This window comes from Carassius gibelio, chromosome B2 (assembly GCF_023724105.1).
Source record: "Carassius gibelio isolate Cgi1373 ecotype wild population from Czech Republic chromosome B2, carGib1.2-hapl.c, whole genome shotgun sequence".
Taxonomy (NCBI): Eukaryota; Metazoa; Chordata; class Actinopteri; order Cypriniformes; family Cyprinidae; genus Carassius; species Carassius gibelio.
Window position 1 is genome coordinate 13789331 of NC_068397.1, and position 24798 is coordinate 13814128.

The 24798-nt window shown below is 37.3% G+C and overlaps 1 protein-coding gene across 3 annotated transcripts in view; it reads right to left on the reverse strand.

Moving 5' to 3' along the window:
* The window catches only part of LOC127950359 (retinal-specific phospholipid-transporting ATPase ABCA4-like), a 34760-nt gene extending 10904 nt beyond the window's left edge, over positions 1-23856 (reverse strand). For 2 of the 3 annotated variants that reach the window (XR_008152438.1, XM_052547349.1), the window contains exons 1-31: positions 23759-23856; positions 22478-22588; positions 20871-20964; positions 20577-20718; positions 20122-20261; positions 19136-19263; positions 17721-17918; positions 15002-15091; positions 12982-13222; positions 12716-12855; positions 12173-12289; positions 11552-11749; positions 8365-8570; positions 7029-7205; positions 6388-6610; positions 5876-6097; positions 5181-5385; positions 4975-5067; positions 4625-4840; positions 4376-4553; positions 4141-4272; positions 3915-4054; positions 3423-3560; positions 3145-3326; positions 1928-2027; positions 1626-1831; positions 1390-1444; positions 1191-1244; positions 605-759; positions 262-386; positions 82-180 (exon numbers count right to left, since the gene is read on the reverse strand). Coding sequence is in view for 2 of the 3 variants with exons in the window: in XM_052547349.1 (XP_052403309.1) it covers positions 82-180; positions 262-386; positions 605-759; positions 1191-1244; positions 1390-1444; positions 1626-1831; positions 1928-2027; positions 3145-3326; positions 3423-3560; positions 3915-4054; positions 4141-4272; positions 4376-4553; positions 4625-4840; positions 4975-5067; positions 5181-5385; positions 5876-6097; positions 6388-6610; positions 7029-7205; positions 8365-8570; positions 11552-11749; positions 12173-12289; positions 12716-12855; positions 12982-13222; positions 15002-15091; positions 17721-17918; positions 19136-19263; positions 20122-20261; positions 20577-20718; positions 20871-20964; positions 22478-22543 (4460 nt within the window). In the remaining variant the exon portion in view is untranslated. The remainder of the gene's footprint in view (positions 1-81; positions 181-261; positions 387-604; positions 760-1190; positions 1245-1389; positions 1445-1625; positions 1832-1927; positions 2028-3144; positions 3327-3422; positions 3561-3914; positions 4055-4140; positions 4273-4375; positions 4554-4624; positions 4841-4974; positions 5068-5180; positions 5386-5875; positions 6098-6387; positions 6611-7028; positions 7206-8364; positions 8571-11551; positions 11750-12172; positions 12290-12715; positions 12856-12981; positions 13223-15001; positions 15092-17720; positions 17919-19135; positions 19264-20121; positions 20262-20576; positions 20719-20870; positions 20965-22477; positions 22589-23758) is intronic. The other variant, XM_052547350.1, reaches the window with a different exon arrangement.
* Between the last annotated feature and the right edge of the window lie 942 nt (positions 23857-24798).

Consider the following 24798-nt stretch of genomic DNA (forward strand, 5'->3'; position numbering starts at 1 on the left):
TAAACCAGCCTGCTCCAACACAATATCACATTACAAACACTGACGCCAAGAAGTAAAAAGTAAAAAAAAAAAACAACTCACTCCAAAGGCTGATTTGCCATGCAGCGTGTTCCCATGCCAGGCTCCTTCAGCAATGTCTGTATGAAGTGCTTCATCTTCGGATGTGATGGCTGCTCATTACTGAGACACAGAAGAACAGTAAGTATTTCAATCACATCTCCCATGAAAACATATGGGGCAGATTCTGAGAACAACTCTCACCTGATGAAGGTAAACTGCGGTCCATACATCCATGGAGTGAGGGTAAGACTGGGAAACTCTCCAAATGGTGGAACAATCATAGTGAAGACCAAAGCAATAAGGACAAAACTGGCTGGCAAAACAATCTACAAAAAAGCAAAATGCAAAGAAAACATCTGCTTACTGGATACTTGTTTTAAGATAATAAGCAGTCAGGACAAGTACATTTTTTTTAAATGTGTACTTTTATGTACCACAGAAGAGACAAAGTCATACAGGTTTGGATTAAAATGGGGATGGGTGGATGAAAGATCATTTTTGCTTGAAGTATCCCTTGAACATGAATGAACAGCGTTCACCTTACCTGTGCAAGAAAATCTTTGTGGCTGCGTGCAGCATGATGAAATCTCTTAACCAGAAGAGCATGGAACTGCTTGAGCACCAGACTAAAGCCTTTAACCTGCCTGGAAGCTCTGCCAGCACTGTTGTCAGACTCCAGTGGGCTTACACCATTAGCATCTGTAAACCAGACCAGAAATGAATGTAACATTATTAGAAAACATCTGGTATAAAACATGCATTACTGTTCCAAAGAATTATATTTAGGCTGCCGGTTTGTACTCACCTGGCTAATAACCATTGACAATTGAAGAGCACAAATTTTTAAACCAGCAAGACTGCATTTGTTTCTTTAACAAGCAAGACCTTATTGCTTTACTAGCTTAACCAGGAGCATTTTCAGCCAATCGAACAGCTTGATTGACTGGTTCACCAGCACTAATTAGCACAAACCAGCCTGGGCCAACATGGAAATTTATACTAGTCTAGGCTGGTCTGGTATCTGCCAAAGCTTTACCTCTACATAAAGCATAGCACCTCAATCAAATCCTTCATAGTTAGCTTCTTAGCACGATCGCTAAGCAAAGCTGAGATCTGGGATCTCAATTCACCTTCAACATTACTCGCAGATTCCCTGTCTTTTCTCTGTTGTAGCATCCATTGCTCTGAGGGAGTAGGTGACCATACAGTCAAACAGTTTGATAAACTATTGGTTTATTAAAAGTGCAGGATAAAAAAAAAATTGACTTATGAAATACATTACATGTCTGTAATTACGACTGTAAATATAGGTAATATGAGGACAATCACCTGGTGTGACAGAGCTTTTGGCTGCTTCTCCATCTGCTGTAACTTTCAGAAAGATCTAGACAGAAACAACACAGTTTCTTAAAACATCAGTGAGCACACACATATCGATACAACTCTGCACAGTAACAACCCTTGTTATTTTATTTAATCAAATATTCTAACAATTTAATACAGGTAACATATACACACGTGTGTGTGTGTGTGTGCGTGCATGTGTGTATGAAATGTTGGCTAACCTCCTCTAGTGAGGTGTCAGATATGCCAAAGCTACTGAGGCCCATGTCACCCAATGTTTCCTCCAGTTCACGGAAAAGGCTTGCGTATGCACGATATTTAAAACCTTTGTTTGGCAGCAGATAGGTCATCTCCTGACCAATCATTTCAATCAGCTTCGCCTCAGGGACATGGTGATGAATCAGAGTAGTGATGCTCTCAACGTTCCCTGTGTAATGAGATAGCAAAAAAGATTGGTTTTTGAAGAAATGCGATTAAAGTGGCTGTTATATCACTGTATATGTTGAGCTGTAAGTACACTGACCGTCCAGTATTCTCTCAGGCTGTAAGGCTTGACTTTCCTCTTTAAATCTGGTGCAAGTGGAGCAGGTGCAGGAGCATTCAGATGCACAGTCGCACTCATTCTGAAGAGCACAGTCAAAGAACTCTTATAGGACACAATCAAATCGCACTTACAAGCTCTTAAATTATATTTTTAAGGGGTTTGTCTCTTGTTATATTGGATAAATCTATTGTAGTTTTACATTTTGGAAAGAATATGTCAATAGTGTTTGCCAATACAAAAGTATGCAGTTTTTTGCTAGCTTTATAGACACCATAAAATCAAAATGAACAACCTTGTTTTTATGGAATGTTGCAGTATTTATTATAAATGTATCATATATTTATTATAGATCTATCTATGCATGTTTCACTTGAATATACATTGCAGCTGGACAATATAAAAGAAAGTATGATTGTTGTCCATTTCATACCAATTGTATTTTTTTTTTATGTTTTATAATTTACCAAGTGAAAATATTAAATGTGGTGTAAAATGGCACCTGATAATCAAGTTTTGAGATACGATTCACGTATGCAGCAACTGTGCAACCAGTTTTGTGGCAAACTTTATTCAAATTCTGTGTTGCAAGCTGGACTAAAACCTCTGTTGTCCATATAAACACTACAATTCATTGTGTCTATGCTAGTAACAATGGTATCAAGATTCTTATATTCAAAGCAGAGTTGTGGATTGTTAATACTATAAAAGAAAATACTAAAAACTAGATCATATCATGTAAGCACTTTATTCTTAAGGCAAGACACTACAGAAAAAAAACATTGTTTTTCACTGCATGAAGTTTTGCATGTTTATTTTGCTTCCTTAACGTGTTCTTTCAGACTAGGAAACATCCAAAATACACATTAATGTTATTTTACTGCACTTTATCTATTTTATGTCAGTAGATTTCAATTGCAATACATATTTTTAAATATGTAGAATTACGTGTTCAGAAATCTTCACTTCATGAGCACCATACAACGCCAAACACAGTTACAGTTGTATTTCTATCTATATTTTGATGGATTTCTGTACTGGAAATGAATGCAAATGAGTGGATATTTAATTATATAACACCTAATGTGCTTAATTATCAGGGGAAGTATGGTTATTTCACTTAGTTAAAATATACCCTATTAACTTGTGGTGTCTTGCCTTAATCACCAAAACTGTGACCTTTGGCAGAAGTCTCCCACCTCTTTTTTGCGCTGGTCTTTCATGCGACGCACCAGCGTGAGGTAGAAACCCACTCCGAAGCAGTTCTTCAGAAACAGAGGAGAGCCACTGCAGTGTAGTTTCCCTTTAGAAATGATGGCCACTCTGTCACTCAACAGGTCTGCCTCGTCCATGTGATGAGTGGACAGTATTACTGTGCGTCCTGGATGAAGTGCATGTGTATGAATGATACAGACATCTTAATGCATGAGCAGCTGCACAGTGTAAATAATTTTCCTTGGCCAGAAGGTGGCAGTACCTGTGCGGTACTTGAGTAGCAGATCCCAAATGGAGCGCCTGGAGTATGGATCCACTCCTGATGTCGGTTCATCCAGTATCACCACTTTAGAACCACCCACAAAAGCCATGGCCACAGACAGCTTCCTCTGCATACCCCCTACAGAGAGAGTCGAAACACAGCTACAACACTGACTTGCTAGACATTAGTGCCGGATATTTACTCTCTCACAAACCAACAATTACATACAGCAGGATAAAGAAGCATGACAATTGCACGACACCACTGTTGAATTGTGTTATTGTTGTCTCACAGGCATTTTAAACATTTTTGACGTTTACTTTAGGACAGCTTCGTTGCTTCCTTTGAAACCCACATCAGCCCTTAAAAAAAGAAGCTTAACATTAACATCCCCTGTCCCCCTTACTTTAAGTATCTGTTTAAAACCCAGAACATAAGACCCCATAACAACAGATTGCCACTTTCTTGTGCCAGGTTCGCATTCAGACCCACCAGAGAGGTTCTGGGCTTCCTCGTCTCGTTTATGAGGCAGTCCCAGGTCCTCCAACATGTTCTCAACCTCCTGCATGGCCTCCTTGCGATCACGTCCCTTCAGCAGAGAGTAGAAAAGAATATGCTCCTCTACTGTCAGGCTGGGTGAAATAAAATAAAATATACATTCTTGAAGCAAACAGACTATAGCGTATTAACAATATTACTTCCAAGCAAGATCACTCACTGGTTGAAGAGGATGTTGTACTGTGGACACATGCCCAGTGATTGTTGTATGGCATCCATTTCTGTTCGAATGTCCTTACCATATATGTAAGCCGTTCCAGAGGTGGGCGGAAACAACCCAGTTAATATGGACCTATGACAGTGCAAGAACACAAGTGTCCAAATCACTCAAAATAGATAGGATTTATGTTTCCATATCAATGATATTAAAGGATAAAGAGAAGTTAGGGACGCACAAGGTGGTGGTCTTTCCTGCTCCATTGTGACCAAGGAAGGAAGTGATCTGGCCCTCATAGAAGTTCATGTTGAGACAGTCCACTGCAGGTCTTGAGTTCTTCGAATAAAGCTTCACCAAGTCCTGCACGGACACTCCTATTATCAAACCTTCCGGCTCTGGCTCAAAGAACAGATTCCCTGCAGGAAAATGAATTTGACACATGAAATTTCAAACGTATTCTCAATTCAAATTTAACTGATATACTCACCATCGTGCGCAGGCTGTATCTCCTCCTGTTGAATCTCTTCCTGTGTTTTTAGCTGTTCCTCCCGCGCTCTCTCTCTCTCCATCCTCTCTCGTTTCTCCCTGTGCTTGCATTGTTTGCTGCTGCGGGAACCATTGCATTCCCCGTGGTCCGGTGAAAGGTCACCATACTCCACATCCTCCTGCTTCTCCACGTTGTTTACCACAGGCTTCTCAGGGCCTTCAGGGACATGTTGGTGAGTTCACAAAATGAATGTAATGTAGGCCCTGTTTACACCTGTATTTAATTCTGTAAACTTCTGATCAAATCATATAAGATGGGTGTTGATATCAGCTTTAAACGGTCAACCATACCTGGATCTGGAGTCTGTGAGGGTTGAGGTGTCGGCTTTAGCCAATAAGAGGGCTGCAGTGGGAAATAAAAGGGTCGACCGATGCCATACTGGCCTGAAAAAAAACAATGGTAAAAAGAAGTAAGCACACACACTCATTCACACACATTCAACATTATATTTTCTCTTGTTAGTAACATTCAGCGCATTGATTTGAAAGAAACTGACCTGGAAAGACATTATCGAGATACCAAGCCAAAACAGCATAGACAACTGCATCCAGTAGCATCATTTGAATGGAAGTGAAGAAGGAGTACTCATCACCCTCTAGAGGACTTGTACGAATATTGTCCCACTGAAGACCCAGGCCTTGCTCCTCATAGCGGGACAGATACTCTGTCCCAAAACCAAAGGCCACTGGAGACAGAAAGCTCTGGAAAAGGAGGACCATTCCACAAAACCAAATCTAAATAGTGTCTGAATGAAATAAGACTTCATGCTAATTACATTTATAGCAGTAGTTCTGAACCTCTGCGTTGTCAACACAATATTCGAAGGCTCCTCTGATATGGACTATTTCCCATATTTCTGCAGGAATTTTGACAAGGCTGCTTGTTTTCAAACTGGGAGTATTGATATATTAAATTAATTAACCACAATAATTTTGTGACTTGTCTTTATTCAAAACAACAGTTACTGAAAATGAAAATAAGTAGTTGTATTATTTTCTTTATATAATTTATTATTATTATTACACCTTAATTTAAGTAACATTTTTAATCATCTTAAGACCCTCTTAGAAGTTTGCCCAAAGCCCCCTAATGGTGAAGAATCCCTCATTTATAACGTTTTCAGTTACTTTGAATGCTGGCGTTTGAGAGTGGATCAATCAGATGAGAAGTGGAACAGCATAGTGGACTCACCACAGCTAACTTCATTTCCTTGGTAATGCGATCCTGCCAGGCGAAACAGAAGATGTGAGGGAGGTAGAGGGTGAAGTAAATGATGCCGCTGCAAGCCGCAGCCAAGTTGGCCTTATTGAAGAACACACTCAGCAAGAAACACTGCATAATAGTGGCCACAGTGAACGTGAGTAGAAACAGAAAGAGGATGATGGGATCACTGTAATTTAGCACTTTGCCTACCTGAGGACAAACAAGGAAAAAAGTTGGGATACTCTTTTATTTTCAGTGTATATAATTTTAACATCACACATCTCTCTTTCTTTGCACTGCTACCAGTGAGGTAGCTAAGCCAAAAATACAGGATAGGGTCCATGCAAATTCTAAGAAATATTTGACAGAGAAAAAGGAGTAAGGGAGCGTGACAGATGAGATATGTACTAACAACATACATCCAGCAGAGGTCACAATGCAACAAATCTGAGAACGTCTCAAAGGGACAAAGTTCATCAGTCATCACATTTCTTCCTCACCATGATAATGGCAGTCAGCAGAGCAGTGCTGGTGGCCATCATGAGGAAGCTGTCGATGAACCATGTGCACCATATGACTCCATTAGAGACGCCCATGGCCTTCAGCGTCTCCTTCAGCCTCATCTCCTTCTCAAGCACAATGCTCTTCACAATCATGGACACTGAGTAGATCCAGGCCAGCACCATGAAGATGGGGAAACAGCGGTTTAGAGTCAGCATGAACCTTGATATGGGACACAAAACAAAAAAGTTCCATTGGACACTGGCATAATCATTGAGAAATTGAATAATGTTTTATTGAGAACCATATTCCATGAAATAATTTGAATGGAGCCAAATGCGGTCCTTTCTTGACTACATTAAAATGGACTTGAATGATTTTTTTTTTCATCATTTACACATCTTTTCAGCATTCTTTGAGAGGATATTTTAAAGTATGTTGGTAATCAAACAGTGTAAGGTCCCTTTAAAACATTCTTGTGTGCCTGCATATCTTGTGTGCCTGCATAGGAAAGAAAGTTATACAGGTTTGGAACAACATGAAGGTAAGTGATGGCAGAATTTTAATGTGTGGGTGGACTGTTATGGGATAGGGTCATTTTGCAGCACTTTCTGGCCTCGTCATTTCAGCCATCACTCACATGTCATCCACATAGCAGGGGTAGGGCATCTGCTGCAGGTAAACACCTAAAGGCCAGTCATGACCTGTGTGTAGCTTGAGGATTCCGTGTTCAATCATGTCCTGCAGGTAAGCAAAACCTCCCCAAATGTAGCGATGGTCCTGCACAGGGTCTGCCCTTGGGCCAGGGTCCCAGTACCTTAGAGAAATTGAGGGAAACTTGTGTTTGGTGCTAATTCAAAATATTTGAAAAAATGCTTCTAGAGCTGACCAATACAACTTTATAGAGTGTCACAGGGCTGCTCTGAGATGAACAAACTTAAAATTCAGCCTTTTAGCTCACTGGGAAGACGATACATAAATACTCCAGCACCATGAAATTTTAGAGAGTGTTGGGGGGTTGTTTGACATGAAATTCAACCTCCTTTTACTGGGAAGGCATCACAAAAAAGTCACAGCCAAGAAGAATCTTGCACACTTATAATAATGCTGAAATTTTGCAATACTAAAAGCCTGAAAATGCTTTTCCACAATTCATAACTAGAATTAGCTAGAAATGACATGCTCAAAATTACTCCAAACTGTTTAAATAAGAGTGGCAAAAATCACAATTTGTAATTCAATTCACATTGCTTGTTTATAGTGGCTACACAATGCCCACTAATAAATGTAAATGCCCACATAATAAATAACACAGTGAACCCACAGGCCCACAGAGTCTTGGATATTTTTCTTCTTGTGTCAAAGAAGGACAGCTACAGTGAGATCTAACCAGACTAACACCTGCAGGCATGTTTTGTGCTCCAGAGAGACTCTGGGTAATGAGTGGTGTCATTTTGCATGGCACAGCACACTGGCGCTCCACGTAGGATGTATAATTGTGGCCTGCTCTTTCTCTTGCTCTAACAATGGTGTGTTGAGCAGGAACACCTTACATAAACAGTTAAGAGAAGATCTTCTATTCTCTCCATACACAATCCATTTTTATATAAAAGCTGAATCAGAACATGTACTCTGAATGATGAGACATGAATTTATAATCGAATGTTCCATCAGTGTTCCCTCAACCCTGATCACATTACAGTTAGAATAGGATTAGTTTAAGCATTTGCTTGCCGTCCCTCAAGCCATAAAACCGCATTATTCATTTTTGCTATGATTTTGATGAAGAAGCGCTCAATGCCAGAATGGTTTCTTTCAAATTGGCGATTGAGATGAATATTAAATAGACTGAGTTTGACTCTGCTTCATTGGTTTAATGGTCTCCCTCCACTCAGTCCTAAGGTGCATAAGGAACAACCCTTATTAGATGAACAATGAAGCAGTTTCATCCTTCACAATTATGGATGACCCTTCACCTGTCTTTGATTTTGTTGGTGCGTTCCACTGCATCAATGTCCATTCGGATCTTGAACTTGACATGACGGGGCAGTTCTGTGGTCCAGGGGTACATGTCCATGAAGACCAGACCTGCCCAGAACTTATTCTCCCCCAGCAGGTGCAGAGCCTGATGGGTCATCAGATTCTCATCCATGTGACCCACAAACTTATCCAGACTTATACACTGTGAGGAAATGAAAAAGAAAAAAAAACCCTGTTTGGATGCTGAATCTTGTATGCTCTTATAGTGGCATCAATATAAAGTACAGTGGATCAAATATACAGTAGATAAACAAACGATGCAGGACGAGTTATAAATCTTAATATAATACTATTAATTTCGTTTTTAAGTACCATTTATACTATTAGTACTATTCATTTATCACTTGTGAAGAAATAGTGCTGAATAGTGTTGTCTCACTGCTGTTATGAATATTCAGATGAACAGCACACCTGCTAATTTTTATAAAACAGACCAATCATTGAACATTAAATTAATTTTCAACAACAATAATACATTTTAGACACAATATTGCCATTAATTTGTTTAGTTCTGCTCCACCAACATAAATAAATCTAAACAACAACAGAACAATAGTAGTGGTGTTTCATTCTTGAATGAGTCAGTGTTTTCAAAAGAATCTGTTAAGTGAATAATTGTTTAGCTCCTAAATGAATCCGAGTATTTAAACAAACTGAATGAATCAGTGTTTTTGAACAAACTGGGGTGCATTTACCCAAAACAATAGTTGCTAACCTGTTAACCTGGGAAATTGCATTGCAACCAACAAAGTTATTGTTTTGGGAAACGCACCCCTGGTTGACTAGCGTAACAATGCAACCGCAGAAAGAGACACGGTTAAATCTGTACTATCCAATGCACAGATTGACAGTCAGCCTACAGCGTGCACACACAGCAGCCAATCGGATTCAAATGTTGTAACTTATAACCTTGTATAAAACTGTGTGTATGCACATTGATTTGTAAGAATGTCAAGCTTTCAAGAGCTGAAGCAATTCTCCATTTAGCAGGCCTCTTGTTCTCAAAGTGCACCGATGACATGGGAAAATCACAGAGTCTGAGTTGGATGTCCACTGGAGGACTGCTGTACAATAGCTGAGTGAACAGCTCGCTCTCACATCACATGCCGCCGCACTAGAAACGAGAGGCCTCCTACATTATACACACCATATCTAATGGAGTCATTCACAGTAATGTACAATGCCACCAGAGGTCCTGAACAAACATCTGAATGGAAAGATTCAATGGAACCCCCGCAGGTCTCACATGTTCTCAACACATTCCAATTGAAAAACACAACATACACATTCAGAGGCCCTCAGTTTGAGCTCATGGACTGAAAAACCACAAAAAAAACCTGATTCTGAGAATACAATTCTATTTTTTCAGTGACCAACGATCACGTAGCTCTTCAAGGTAACTCTTGAGCAGGGCTGAAGAGTGACAGCTATAGCTAATAGGCTAAAAGGGTAAGGTTTGTTTATAAAGCATGAAGGCTCGCCATTCGGATGTAGACAAATGGAGCCTGGGTCACCCTATGATAGCCCTCTCCCACCATTGCCGTCCCACTCTGATCAGTTTGAGGGAAGAGGCCTCCAGCTTATGGGACAGGGGCCGGTCATGGCTTGGGAGGTGAGGTAACAGAGTGAAGCTGAGTGATTTGCCCCTCTTGTTTCTCAATGAAGCCCCCCGTCCACAAAAACAACACGGTGCTGGCAAAGGGTGTCTCTCCCACCCAGTCCCCACTTAATCAAAGCCACACAATAGAGAGGCCTGCATGCTGTTGACAGCTTGCTTGTTCTTTTCCCTTTCACCCATCTGGCCACGGTGGGCTCTATATAGCAATGCTAAGTGGTCTTTCTTGTGGTGATGTGCTGGGAGCAATAAGCGCGCTGCAGAATGAGAACTGTGGTGCTCAGAGCTGAAGAACCTCATTCTGTCAAGTGAGGGACAGATAGGCTGGTAAGTGTCGTGACATTCAGCCAAGTATGGTGACCGGTACTCAGAATTCGTGCTCTGCATTTAACCCATCTGAAGTGCACACACAGAGCAGTACACACACGCACACACACACACACACACACACACAAAGAAGTGGGCAGCCATTTATGCTGCGGCGCCCAGTGAGCAGATGGGGGTTCAGTGCCTTGTTCAAGCGCACCTAAGTCGTGGTATTGAAGGTGGAGAGAGAACTGTACATGCACTCCCCCCACCTACAATTCCTGCCAGCCCAAGACTCGAAATCACAACCCTTCGATTGCAAGTCCGTCTTTTTAACCATTGGGCCACGACTTCCTATTAAACATGGGGCCATCGCTAGACATTGCGGGAAGGGCTGGAGCCCTGGATCTGGACAGAGCTGAATGTTTGAGGGACATAGTTAAAGGATGTATATACATTTTTATTCTATTTATGGATCACTAATAATGTTTGCCAATATTAAATTATTACAGTGCTAAATAATATTCCTTTCACTCCTTTAGCTTTCAGTATCTAACTCCATTTGCATTAGAATTAAAGTTTTCTCAATGAATTTGTGGAGTGAAAGACTGTTTCGCTCTTGAATAAATCAGCGTTGATATAAATGAATTAGTGTTTTTGAATAAATCTGTTCAGTAAATATATATTTTATTTTTTATCTAGACTGAATCAGTGTTTTTTTTTTAAACAACAAATCTATTGAGTAAATTATGCTTTTAATCTTGAATGAATCAGTATTTTGAAAAAATCTGTTGAGTAAATTAATCAGTGTTTTTTTAATGAATCTGCTGAATTAATTTTTGTTTTGTGCAAATGATTGTTTCACTCCAGTGGTTTTAAACAAATCAGTTTAAATAAAACAACTGCAGAAAGAGTCATTGTAAAGTTATGTGCCAAGATAGTATATTTCAGTGCTAAATAACATTCCTTTGAGTTTTCAATGCAAACTTGATAAAAAAAAGAAAAAAAAAGACTGAAACTGGTTTCAAACAATATATATTTGCATAAAATCTTTGCCTGTCATTCAGCCTAATAAAATTGAATCTGGTTTGGTTCTAAAGGAAACGTGATGCGTTTTAAAAGAGTACATTTACTAAATGCCATATTAGTCAGTTCTAACTAACTCCTCGCTGAACCTAAATTGAATTGACGACTGCTCTTACCTCACTGTACCGGTTGAACATCCGAATAGCCTGATCAGCCAGACTAAAGACATTTCTCCAGTCAAAGTTTGTCATGTTCATATATCTGTCCTGCTCTGGGCCATTGTGCAGGAAGTTAAGGATGTCTTTGGTGGAGAACTGTGTTTCTTTAAGGCGCCTGTCCAAAAAGTCCATCACTGTGGGGTTTCTAAGTGTTGCCTGCAGGAAAGAGAGAGAGAGTGAGAGAGAGAGAGAGAGAGAGAGAGAGAGAGAGAGAGTTGGAAATGGAACACATTTTTGTTTTTCTTTGATTAATGGAAAGTTAATTTTAAATAGAAATGTTTTGTAACATTAGAAGTGTTTTTACTGTAACCTTTGATCAATGTAATCCATGCTTAATTTAATTTCTTACAAAAAAAATAGTGTATACAAAGACAGTATTTAAGAATGAAGTCACTTATAGATACGTATCATGACAGATAATAAAATATAACAACGTAAGCCCATGAGAGATTACACAGAGACTAAAGGAGGACAGTGGATTGCATACTCAGGAGAGTAATGAAATAATGTGGCATGTGAAGGGATAAAGGGAGGTGTGTGTGCATGTGTGTATGAGATGAAAAGAAACAGATACGTTACCCGTATCATGTTCATTTGGACGCTGTTCTGAAAGAATTCCCAGAGCTGCGGTCCCACCTCTTCCCAGACCTTGCCCATTTTCTGCAACCTCTCTAGCTCCTCAAAAGTAGTGTTGGCCTGGACAAAACATACACACACAAATTCATATGGATTGTCAGCAGCATACTGTATGTGTACAGGGCACATTAACCTGTCTACATGGATGCACAATTACAAAACAACTGACTCAGCAATGTTTAAGATCATTGAACAAAAACAGCAGTCGAGATGGAAAAAATATCAGTGACACATAAATGAATTGAATTTGCTCTTTGGAACATCTCAAATAAAGCTGGAGCTGAAAACGAAACATTTCACAATATTACAACTTTGACTGTATTTTTGATCAAACTGGTGGAGAAGCGTTGTCTTCTAAATGACTAAATAACTCATCAATGGCAGGGAAAGAGTTAAAAATCTTAGGGACCCCAAACTTTAGTGTATGTTTTGATTGTCAGTGGTTACAATACAGTGAATAAAAGTCGGTGGAGATTTGTATCTTACACTTTTCATTATCTTTCTGACAGCATGGGAGTCTGGGGTGAAGAGGATCTTGCCCATCACTAGAGGCTTCACTGAATTCCACATGATTTTCGTAACAGGGTTCGACTCTAGGTTCTGCATCAATGCATTACAAAAGGGAGCTGTGGGCCAAAGAGCAAGTGAAAGAGCAACAGAGCAAGAAAGAGAAAGAGAAAAAGAGAAATTAGAACAAAGCGAAAGTGAAAGAGTGACAAATGTAACAGAACAGACAGATCAATAGCTCTCACTTGCTGTCTTGTCATAGGTGTAGCTGTCGTGTCCTCTGGAGCTGTTGATGCCTAGGAAAGCCTTGTAGTTGTTGTCCTCATACCAGTTAAAGGAGAAGACCCGGGTGATCTCACCCTCTGGGTATCCGCAGAAGAGATCCGACACAGTGGACATCAGCTGACTGAAGGACGAGGGACCCCCGGACTGGAAGATGGAGTACATGACCCGCATCAAATCCTGGGAGCTGGGCCTCTCCGCAAGCTGTGAGAGGAAGAACATTTTATTAAATGTAAACTTTTACTGCCTGATTACTCATTTATGTATGGGCCTTAAATGCATCAGGGCATGATAGCTGGAGGAAGTGAAGATTTTCAGTACAAATCATATGATCATTTTAGGATGCTTTAAATAACTTTTTGACCTTGAGTCACCAACTGCTTTCATTTTGGGAAATAGCAACTCGTATTTGAAAAGACTTATAATATAAAGCTAAACATAATGGATAGACACTACAATTCAAAAATGTGGAATCAGAAAATATATTTAATAAGAAATTTATTTTTCCCCCCCAAAAAAAGAAAGAAATTTTATTCATCAGATTGATCAAAAGTGACAATAAAGTAATTAGTTATGTTACCATAAATTTACTATCATTAACAGTAAATGCTGTTTACTGTTATTTTACTGCTTTTATTTATCAAAATATACTGTAAAAATGTATCACAGAAAATACTAAGCAATGCAACTGTTTGCAACATTAATAATAAAAAATGTAAATATATTAAATTTCAAAAACAGTAACAGTATTTTAAATTGTAATAAAATAGTAATAACTGTAAAACATTTTCAGTAAAGTCGCACTGTTTTACTGTATTTTTGATCAAAAAACTTTTTTTTTCAAATACATAAAAAATGATCTATTAATTCTTTATAATTAATATTTTAGAATAACAGCACAGTTTATAATAAATAATACCACAATATTTTAGAATAAAACAGGCATGCACACTTTTAAGGCGAGAGTTGTGTTTATGTGACCAAATGATTTGGGCAGCCTCATCTGAACTTCTCTATCCAGGTTTACATGTTTTATCTGCCAGAAACTATTCTCAAAACACGACACGTGGCAACCTAAGGATGCACATCCTTGAAGAGGATATCCCTAAATCAACCCTAAAGCACAGTTGTGGCTGCATTTGGCATCTAAGGGGTAAAAATAAGGTAAGAACCAGGTTTGCAATTAATCCCATTTTAATTCAGCCACATGCCCACGATCAACTAGCAAACTGTATAGAAATAAAGATTTTTTTTTGTTCATACAATGTCCAGTGTTGTTTTGAGCCCACTGACTTCCACTGTACAGAGAAAAACTTATCTTCTTTTGTGTCACAGAAAAAAAAAAAAATCATATAGACTGAACCACAATCACAGCTCTCTCAAAATACGAGACCAGCGATTATCCGGATGAACGTGAGATCCAGCACTCTTCAGTGGGTCACGAACTCTAATTCACACCGTGATAGCCAAAATAAGTCAAACCTGGTCAAGATAAGTGACGAGGATTTCCATAGAGGCTTTCAGTATGAGGAATGAGTCATTGCTCAACCTCCACTAAACTAACACTTTACCTCCCTACTTCCCATTCATACACATCCACACTGAGCGCAGATGGATTTAGAGATGTGTGATAGCATTAGTTGGCCAGGCTTTCTGTCACCCGAGCAAAAGGAAAAGAAATGTACTCCACCTTCAGGATGTGACCTCAGTGGAATGCGCTTTCGACATATTTGTGAAACAGGAGTGATGATACACATGCATGAACTGGCCGTATAAATACTTTGTGTCCTCATAAAGCACACAAAATGAGGTTATGGTGATTTAATAAAGAAACTGAGGTTGATGTGATAGACAACAATGATCTATAACACGCACACTTTCTTAACATCTCTCATGGAGCTTTCTGAAGAGCTGAAGGGAAGTGAGGAGCTTCCTGGATGCTAAAATAAGGGTCTTAAAAGGGGGAGAGGAATTGAGCCGTACCTCCTGAAGCTTGTTGGACAATGCTGAAAGCGCTCGCCCCCAGAACTGCAGGTCTATCCCGGCCGAGTGGCTATCCAGCACCATGGGCAACTGAACACAGATAGAAAGAGAGACAACCTTACAGTTTGCCAAGCATATTAATGACCACAAATTTGCACAAACCATGTAGAAATAGAATGTAGCCAAAAACTGATTTCATTCCTTTGAGTACATAATTCTAAACTGGTTTTTAATATATTTACCTTATGATTTAAAATTAAATACAGTACATATACACTACTGTTAAAAAGTCAGTAAGGTTTTTTTTTTTTTTAATGTTTTTGAAAGTACGTAGCCTCTAATGCTCAACAAGGCTGCATTTATTAATCAACATTACAGAAATAAATAATGTGAGATATTATGGCAAAAATAACTGTTTTCTGTGTTAATTATTATTATTATTTAATATTTTTTAAATATATATATAATTTAATGCATAACTATACAATTTTCATTTAATTTTATTTAGATTTTACATTTTTAATGTATTTTTCCCTGTGATGGCAAAGCTGAATTTTCGGTGTCACATTCTGATATGTTGATTTGGTGCTCAAGAGACATTTCTTATTATTATCAATGTTGAAAAAAAGTTGTGCTGTTTAATATTTTTGTGTTTTAGGATCCTCGTTGAATAAAAGGTTTGTGAGAAATCTTTTGTGACATAAATGTATTTACTGTTGATCAATTTCATGCATCCTTGCTGGACAAAAATATTAATTTCTTTTGCAAATGGATGCTAAACACAATTTCTAAACTACAAAGTGCCCTGAACATATGCATATCTGTGCTTTTGGGGGGGGGGGGTGTAAAGAAAATTAAATGTTCCTTTTTAATGCAAATGATTAATTGGTACATGTAACTCCAAAGGGGCAAAAGAATTTTATAATCATTCATCAAAATATAATAACTTGCTCTTCCTCTGAAATGACTCTCTATTGGCACCACTACAGGCGATTGGGCTTATGAAATTATGAAATTCTGAAGCAGATGAAAGCTAACGTTAAATGACTGTGTTCAATCACCGTACAGTAGTTCTGTGTCTAAGACACAAGTAGAGAGATGCGAGATTAGAAGCAACTTTTTCCTATAACTTAAACAGCGTCACGAGAGACAGCAAAACTACAGAAACTACTTTTTCAGCTGTCCTCATCAACAGAGGGAGTCTTCTTTAATCTCATTAGTAAATGAGGCCAAGCAGTGTGCTACCATCTGCTTCAATCTAACCATGAGTAAACCACACAGACAGAGAGAGAGAGAGAGAGAGAGAGAGAGAGAGAGAGAGAGCTGAAAAGTAGTGTTGTTTCACCAGTGGTATTCATAGGCCTTCTAAAGTCTAACAACAGGTAAGTAGGTCTGGCCCATGATCCACATTCTTAGTTTAGTGCACCAACACTTATGATGTGTTTAGAACAGCTTTTCCATAATTCCAAGCATGTGACATGCGTATAGCTACTGTATACTGCGTACTACAGTGGAGAACGTAATGATTTACTGTTGAATCTAAGCTAAATATTTCCAATCGGTATGAAATATGAAATAACTTTCTTTGCAACAAAATGTACTGGTTTTAAAATAGAAAGTGGCGACCTCTATTGTGTCCATTTAGAGACATTTTCAAATCGAAGAAAAATGTATGAGCTCACAACTAGGTTACAGTTATATAATAGCCTAACTATTCAATTTTATAACTACTCTATTATATTTAGAAATGTTATAAAAAATGTTATATTTGGATAAGTTATTATAATAATCTTAAAAGTGCTTAAAATATTATTTACAGCGATGCTATAGAAGAACCATTTTTGGTTATACAAAGAGCCATTCAGTCAAAGGTTCTTTAAAGAACAATACCTTTCTTACCTTTTTAAAATCTGAAGAACCTTCTTTCGCCACAAAGAACCTTTTGTGAAACAGAACGATTCTTCAGATGTTAAAGGTTCTTTATGGAGCCATTAAGACAAAAGGTTCTTCTGTGGCATCGTGAAGCACCTTTATTTTTTTTATTATTGTTATTTATTTTTTTTTTTTTTGAGTGTAGTATAATTTAGTGTCAAACTATTTTTTATATACTGTAATTCAAAAGTTTGATCAAAAATACAATAAAAGCATTAATGCTGTCAAAAACATTTTAATATCCTGAGTCTGTATTTAAATGTTTATATAGTCATTTTGGTAACATATAAGTATAGGGACCAATTCTCAATATTAACTAGTTGCTAATCAGCATGCTTATTATTCATAAATTGGCTGTTTATTAGTATGTATAAAGCATATAGTCCGACTCCTACCCAATACCTAAACTTAACAACTACCTTACAAACTATTAATAAGCAACAAATTATGAGTTTATTAAGGTGTTTATATTTTAGTTTATTATTTAGTTAATATAATTTAGCAGGGATTTGATAAATATAAGGTAAACAGAATAGAATTTCTTAAACAATAAAAAATCATACTGACACCAAACTTTTGAACGTATATTATTCATGATTTATTCAGTCGGCCGTGCAATGTTGCATTCATTGCAGTTACTGTATACAAAATTTGCAATCCATATAATTTTTAAATGAGCTTTTTCAAGCATTGTACTTAAATTTGGGACTGAGTAACATTTCAGTCCTCTGAACATTAGTGTAACTGTGCAAAACAGCATGTATAAAGTAAAAGCTTCATGACTGACCAGTCGTAAGAGCTTGAAGAAGTCTATGTTGGCATACAGCACGTCCTCGATCATCTGCAGCCTTTCCTGGGAAAGTGCACACATGGCATTGTGGACCCCGTACAGCCCTCCGTGACTGGGGAATATGAGGAATCGCTCCAGAAGAGCCTGACTGCAGGCGATCTCTTTCAGAGTCAGATCTGGGACTCCATGTGCAAACTGGAAACACAGGAGATGGTTGTTAATGAAGAAGTAGTTCAGCGTGTCCATGTTTTGGAAGAATTTGATGAAAAATCTTTGACATTTCTGACTTTTGACTGCAGAGTTTGGCATCTTGGCGAATCTGAGCACAATGTGAAACAATGCAAAGATGATTTTGAAATACTAAAGGACATTTGTGACCCTGGACCACAAAACCAGTCTTAAGTCACTTGGGTATATTTGTAGCAATAGCCAAAAATGCATTGTATGGGTCAAAATTATCAATTTTTCGTCAATTCCCAAAAATCATTAGGATATTAAGTACAGATCATGTTCCATGATGATATTTGGTAAATGTCCTACCGTGAATATAGTAAAACTTATTTTTTGATTAGTAGTATGCATTGCTAAGGACTTTGCATTGCGATTTTGTCAGTATTTTCTATTTTCTTTCACCCTTATATTCCAGATTTTCAAATAGTTGTATCTTGGCCAAATATTGTCCTATCCTTACAAACCATGCCTCAATGGAAAGCATATTTAGTCACGTATTTACTCTTATGACTGGTTTTGTGGTCCAGGGTCAAATATGAGATTACTAGGGTTACATATTACTTGGTTATATCTGCTTTATATTTAATCTCAATAGTGTTTTTTAGAGCAGTAAAGTTACAAGGGCCAAAATCAACTGTCTCAGCCTGTTATTACAGAAAATAAAATATATATATTCTGATGGCTTAAGATTTGGTCTGGCTCATCAAAAAGTGTTTTCAAATTGTCTTGAAGAAATCATTTAAATACAGGCATTTGGAAATGTATCTATACATTATTTATGGTGTGTTTCCCAATACATCGGTATGCACTTAGGAAAGTGTAGGATCAAAGCAGCCTACTTCAGAGTGCTTGAACGACTGAGACAATGGGCTATACCATAAATCTATCTGTGTGTGAGAAGCCAGCGTGAAACAAAAGAAGACACACGTCATGAAGACACTGACCTACAAACTCAGGAAGGATTCATAGTGACTGTTAACACCACATGAATTCACTAGATTTAGCTGGAAACACCTAGTAAATGCCCAAAGGAGAGTTTGAGGATGTGACTGTGTGAAAGGAATCTGCTTGCAGTGGAAGCTGTTAAATCATTTATGAAAACAAATAGTTCACAAGAGAAGGAAGCTCATCTGCTTTTTTTAAAAGCAGTAGCCTAAAAAGCTAAATCTGCAGTAACGTACTTGCTCCATCCGCACTTGTGCATTTGTAAGATCATACACCACAGCCTCTGAAAGCCCAGCGTCCCGCAGCAGGAATGACGTCAGACCCTCGTCGTCCTTCAGAATGTGCTCTACCTTCAGTCCTTTACCTGATGGCACAAAGAAAAGGAAAGGACGTGGAAGAAAAAAATAAATGATGATTTGATGACAACTGAAAATGTTTTGGTCCTAATTTTGGTCCTAATTGGTACATTTCTATCAATACTCCCATAAAAAAAGTTTTGTGTTGCATGACTTACTTTTTGTTTGGTTTTGATGTTTTTTTTCTTTTGGTGTTAACACTTCAGTATAGGGACCAATTCTCACTATTAATTGGTTGCTTATTAGCATCCCTATTATTATATTGGTTATTTATTAGTACTTATAAAGTGCATATTCTGCATGAGCATATTCTACATCCCTAAACTTAACAACTACATTACTAATTATTAATAAGAATAAAATTAGAAGTTTCCAAAGCAAAATTTGTAGTTAATAGTTTGTTAATGGTGAGAATTGGAACTTAAAATAAAGTGTGAGTATTTTGGTTTGGTTTGTTATGGTTTGGTCTGATAATTTTTTTTTTTTTTTTTTTTACTGTTAAACAATAATTTCTTTTTTAAACATTTTAAGAATCCTGAAAAAAAAGTGTGTTACAGTTTTTGATAATAACATTGATAATAATGATAATAATAATAAAATGTTTTTTTTGAGCAGAGAACCAGCATATTAGAATGATTTAACAGACCATGTGACACAAAAAATTTGTCTAAAAGCGCCCTCCAGATATTAAGACTTAGGTTCGGCCTGGACTAGTCAGGGAGGGAGCAGGAAAAGGAAACAGGTACGAGGGGAGTGGAAGTACAAGAGAGGAAATGCCCACTCTCTCCATCCATCACTCAGATCCATTAAAGAGGTCCCATCTGTTCCTCTGGGGGCCGGGTTAATGGGTCATACAGCACACATACCTGCCACCAGCGCAGGATCGGTGCGCAGCGTCTCCATGAAGTTGCTCAAGATGGTAACTTCATGCCACAGACGGCTGAGCTGACGGAACTCAGTGTCGTTGAACAGCAGCTCCTGTGAATCTTGGTAAAACCGTGCCAGTCTAAAGACGATAGAAAGAAATAAGCTACACCAATAAACTGAAACTTGGATTCCGACTAACTTAGTTCATTAAAAACAAACATCTCAAAATATTTCACGGTATGAAAAGTATCTATAATGGGATAAGACTAAATTTACAATCCCAACTGTTGGTTATCGAGCTGTTGGATGTCCTGCAAAACTCCTCTGCACTGGAAGAGTCATTTTTCCTCCAAACTGAATTGTGTCAGAGGAATATTTCTGGACGCCTACAACACAAAATGTGCAAGATAGGGAAATCTTTCAGATTTGAGAAGTGAAGGAGCGTCTGACTCACATGGAGTTGTGGTAGTTGGAAACGACCCCAGGCGACTCTCCTCGAGTTTGATGGCGAAAACATGGGTTATTAGCATTGCAGAAAATCCCTTGAATCCAAGGCAGGATTCCCGTTGAGGGCATAGCCTTACTGGGAAAATGACCTGCATTTACAGATATGACGAGTAAGTCCTCAGGCGCCTAACATAGATGCTAATGAACTTTCAAGCTGTGTTGTTTTTCTGAATATTAATAGCTGGCTGAGAGTGTGAAATTGTACAGCATAAAGTATTGATACTATAATGTGTGTTCTTACATTCATGTTGGCGATACAGAGGATTGGCTCTTCTTAGCCACACAAGTCCAATGAATAAAAACACAGGCCACAGAATCTCAACCAGGAAGCGAATCTGTGTGACAAGTGACAAGAGAGCATTTCGTTCAGAAACATGTCAGATCTGGACGTAGGATTTTAGTAATGATGAAAACACCACTTTACAATAAAGCTCAAGTTGCATACATTAGGTATCATGAACCAACTGTAATAAACAGTACTTTTCTACATCGTTTATTCACCCAAAAATGAACATGTTGTCATCATTTACTCACCCTTATGTCGTTCCAAACCTGTAAGAGCTTCTTTCTTATGTTAAACACAAACGAAGATATTTTAAAGAATTCTGATATGAAAGAGTTTATGGTCTCCATTGACTTCCATAGTATTTCTTTCCCGAAGATTTTCCCTTGGTTCTGCAAAATTCATCAAAATATCTTCTGTGTTCAACAAAAGAAAGAAACTTTATACAGGTTTGGAACAACATGAGGGTAAATAAATGATGACATAATTTTCTATGTAGTTCACTGTGAATTTCTACATGTTAATGCATTTATAACATTTCAAGTTGTACAAACATTCTATAATTTATTGTTTCATCAATACACTCAGCTTTTATTAATAAAAAAAAAAGAATGTTTTAAAACAGGCAGCTTTTGTAATAATTAACAGAATTAAAGGAAATGTTTTTCGTCTTTATAGACCTAAATAAATGCTGAAATAAATTGCTGTTCCATATTATATAATAATTAAATAATGCATTAACCTTAAAGAACTATACAAGGATGTACAATAGTAATAATACAATTTCAGACAATGATAATTAATTTCATAATATGGTCAGTCAGTATTAAAAAACCTGTACTATTTTGTTGAAATAATTTGAAGACATTGAATACTAGAATATTTAAGCATCAACATTATAAAGTTTGGTATGTCAACTGGACATTTAGCCTTTTTTATTAAATTATGTTTTAAAAGATTAGCAAGAAAGAAAAAAAACATCTAACATCCGCCAGAAACGGTTTAGATGCCGACCTATCAATCATCATCAAGTGTTGCCTTAAAGTCCCCCATTATGGATTATTTTTAAAATGACCTTCCATGCAGTGTGTAACACAGCTCTAAGTTATTGAAATAATTCTGCAAATTTTTTTAATCTGCACCATATAAAAAGTTATTGTCTCCCAAAAGAAAGAATCGACTCAGAATCATTGAAAGGAGTCGTTTTTAAACGAATCCCAAGCCTTTCATGTTGACATCAACAAGAAAAATTTGCATATTGGTAATGAATTGATTACCCGTAATAGGTAGACTTTACTGTTAAACAGACAATAAATAGCACATCAAAACAAAAATAAAATAAAAATTCCCCAAAAGGTTTAAAACACTATCTTTTCAGTTTTGTATTTGGTTTTGTATGGTACAGTATGTCCAAACTGCCTAAATCCTGAACTTGCAACCAGATTTCTGAGGTTTGTATCTCATGATATAAACAGAGCGCTCTAAATACAAGCTGTTTTGAGGCTTTAGAAACTACAGCCCGTGATGATGATTGTTTCGTGTCCCAGTGAATGGGTTAATTGCACCTTTTGTCTCTTGCGGAGCGTCCAGTTTTTCCAGAGCAGCAGACGGATCTGGCTGCCTGTGTTCATGGCCCCAGCTTAACCCCGCGTAGGGGTCAACAAGCTGCAACAAACCTGTCAACACATCACATCCTTCATACTCACAATCGGACTGAAGGAAAACTCGCAGAAATTCAAGCCACAGATGAATGTCATTAGCGTTGTAGAGCTTTCAGACAGCTAGTCTTCATTAATGAAAACAGCTGTTTTAGTGAAATGTTGCTTGGAGACGTCATGTGAAATTGGGTCACAAATCTTTAAAGGAAAATATGGGCCTTGCATTGAACCACTGAACTATTTTGAGCCACGGCAATGACTATACAGCAAGACCAAAACAGCACAGCAGTCACAAACAGAGCTGTTATTATGTCTGTTAGACGTCTAATTTTCCACAGCAGTCTTTTAACACAAACACTGATTAAAGCCCTTTCAGTTCAGGTTCAGATACAAATGTCTCATCTTACAGACTCTCTTTTGACTGTCTTGATCTTTAAATGAATATCAAAGAATTAAAAGCATGACAGATTTAACATACATCTTTTCCACGAAGGCCAACAACTTTAACCCTGCATTAATGTACAGTACTGTTCAGTTTGTGGTCAGAAGAATGTGTTTTTATGATTTTGAAAGTCTCTTATTCTCACCAAAGCTGCATTTATCTGACCAAAAAACATACAGTAAAAACGCTGAAAAATATTACAGTGTAAAATATCTGTTTTCTATTTTAATGTGTTTTAAAATGTAATTTTGATGTAAAAAACAATGTGGTTGCAAAGCAGTCATTACTTCAGTCTTCAGTGTCACATGCTCTTTTTTAAATCTTTCTAATAGATTTGCTGCTAAAAAAAAATAATTAAAAAAAATAAATAAATAAAAACATCTATTATGATGCTGAAAACTGTTGGGCTGCTTGTGTGTGCATTTTTCATTATTTATTTTTTTTATAAATAAGAAGTTTAAAACAACCAGAATGTATTTGAAACCTTTAGTAACATATGTCTTTACTGTCAATTTTTATTAAATTACTGAATAGAAGTATTGTTTAAAAAGACAATTCAATATTTTTGTCCAACTTGTATAACTGAGAGTTAGCTTTCAGTAAACTCCTAATTTGCTGCTAATTAAAGGTAGTTGTTATGTTTAGGTAAGTGGAAAGTGTTAATAAACAGTTAATATCCCAGAATGCTAATAAGCAACTAGTTAATAGTGAATAGTGTGTTCCCTTAAATCAAATGGTACACTTACCTCAGGGGTGAAGAAATAGGAGTTCCTTATCATTCACGAATAAAAGTAGATGATTCCAGTCCATGATAGTCGCTGAAACACAACAGCCAAACTTGCTGCTTCTGACTCAACTAATCCGATTGCCTTAATCTGCAGGGTTAACATGGCCACCAGCAAAGCCCTCCATTTGAACATGACTGCTGTTTATTTACATGTACATTGGCATTTACATTTAGTCATTTAGCAGATGCTTTTATCCAAAGTGACTTACAAATCAAGAAAACATAAAATAGAAAAAGAAGCAGTTAGTAAATTAATAGAGTGCAAATCTAAAATGAGTAATTTTTTTTAAAGAATAGAATTAGAATAGAGAGTGCTAAAGTTAGAGGGTCAAATAAAGATGGAAGAGATGTGTTTTAACTGATTCTTGAAGATGGCTAAGGAGGACTCTACATGTGGGAGACTGGTGAGGCATTTAGGAATATTGATATGTGTGTTGTTATATTGTGCATTCTGGACATTTGGAGACTGTTTTATTTGAAGTCTTCTGTTTGAGTGTGGTGTGTTTGTTGCACGAGTCCGAGCTGAGCAGCTCAGTGCTGGAGCTCAGGTGACATGGTTTATTAGGGACAGGGACAGTTTCAGGCAAACAGACAGATATCCACGGAGGGAGGACAACAGGTAAGAACGCCCACTGGACAGAAAGTGTGGCTTTCCCCAAAAAAACCTCTGACATGAAGTACTGAACATGTTCACCTGATCACATCGTAATAAACTGTAATTTAAAAACGAATTTAATTAGTATGTTTGCTAAGGCAGGAATTCTGTTACTGTTGTTTTTGTGAGTATTAAATCAAATTCTTCCAAACTGTTTTCAAATTGTGCTTTCTTTTTTTTTTTTTTTTTGAAAGAGGTACTTTTACTTTTCCAAGTGATTAAACATTACAACTTTCATATAGCATATGGAAAATGAGGAAGAAAATCATGGTGCAGAAGTCATAATTTATATACTATAGTATTTAATATTCTTATATTTGTATATTTTCAGAAATTTTAAATTT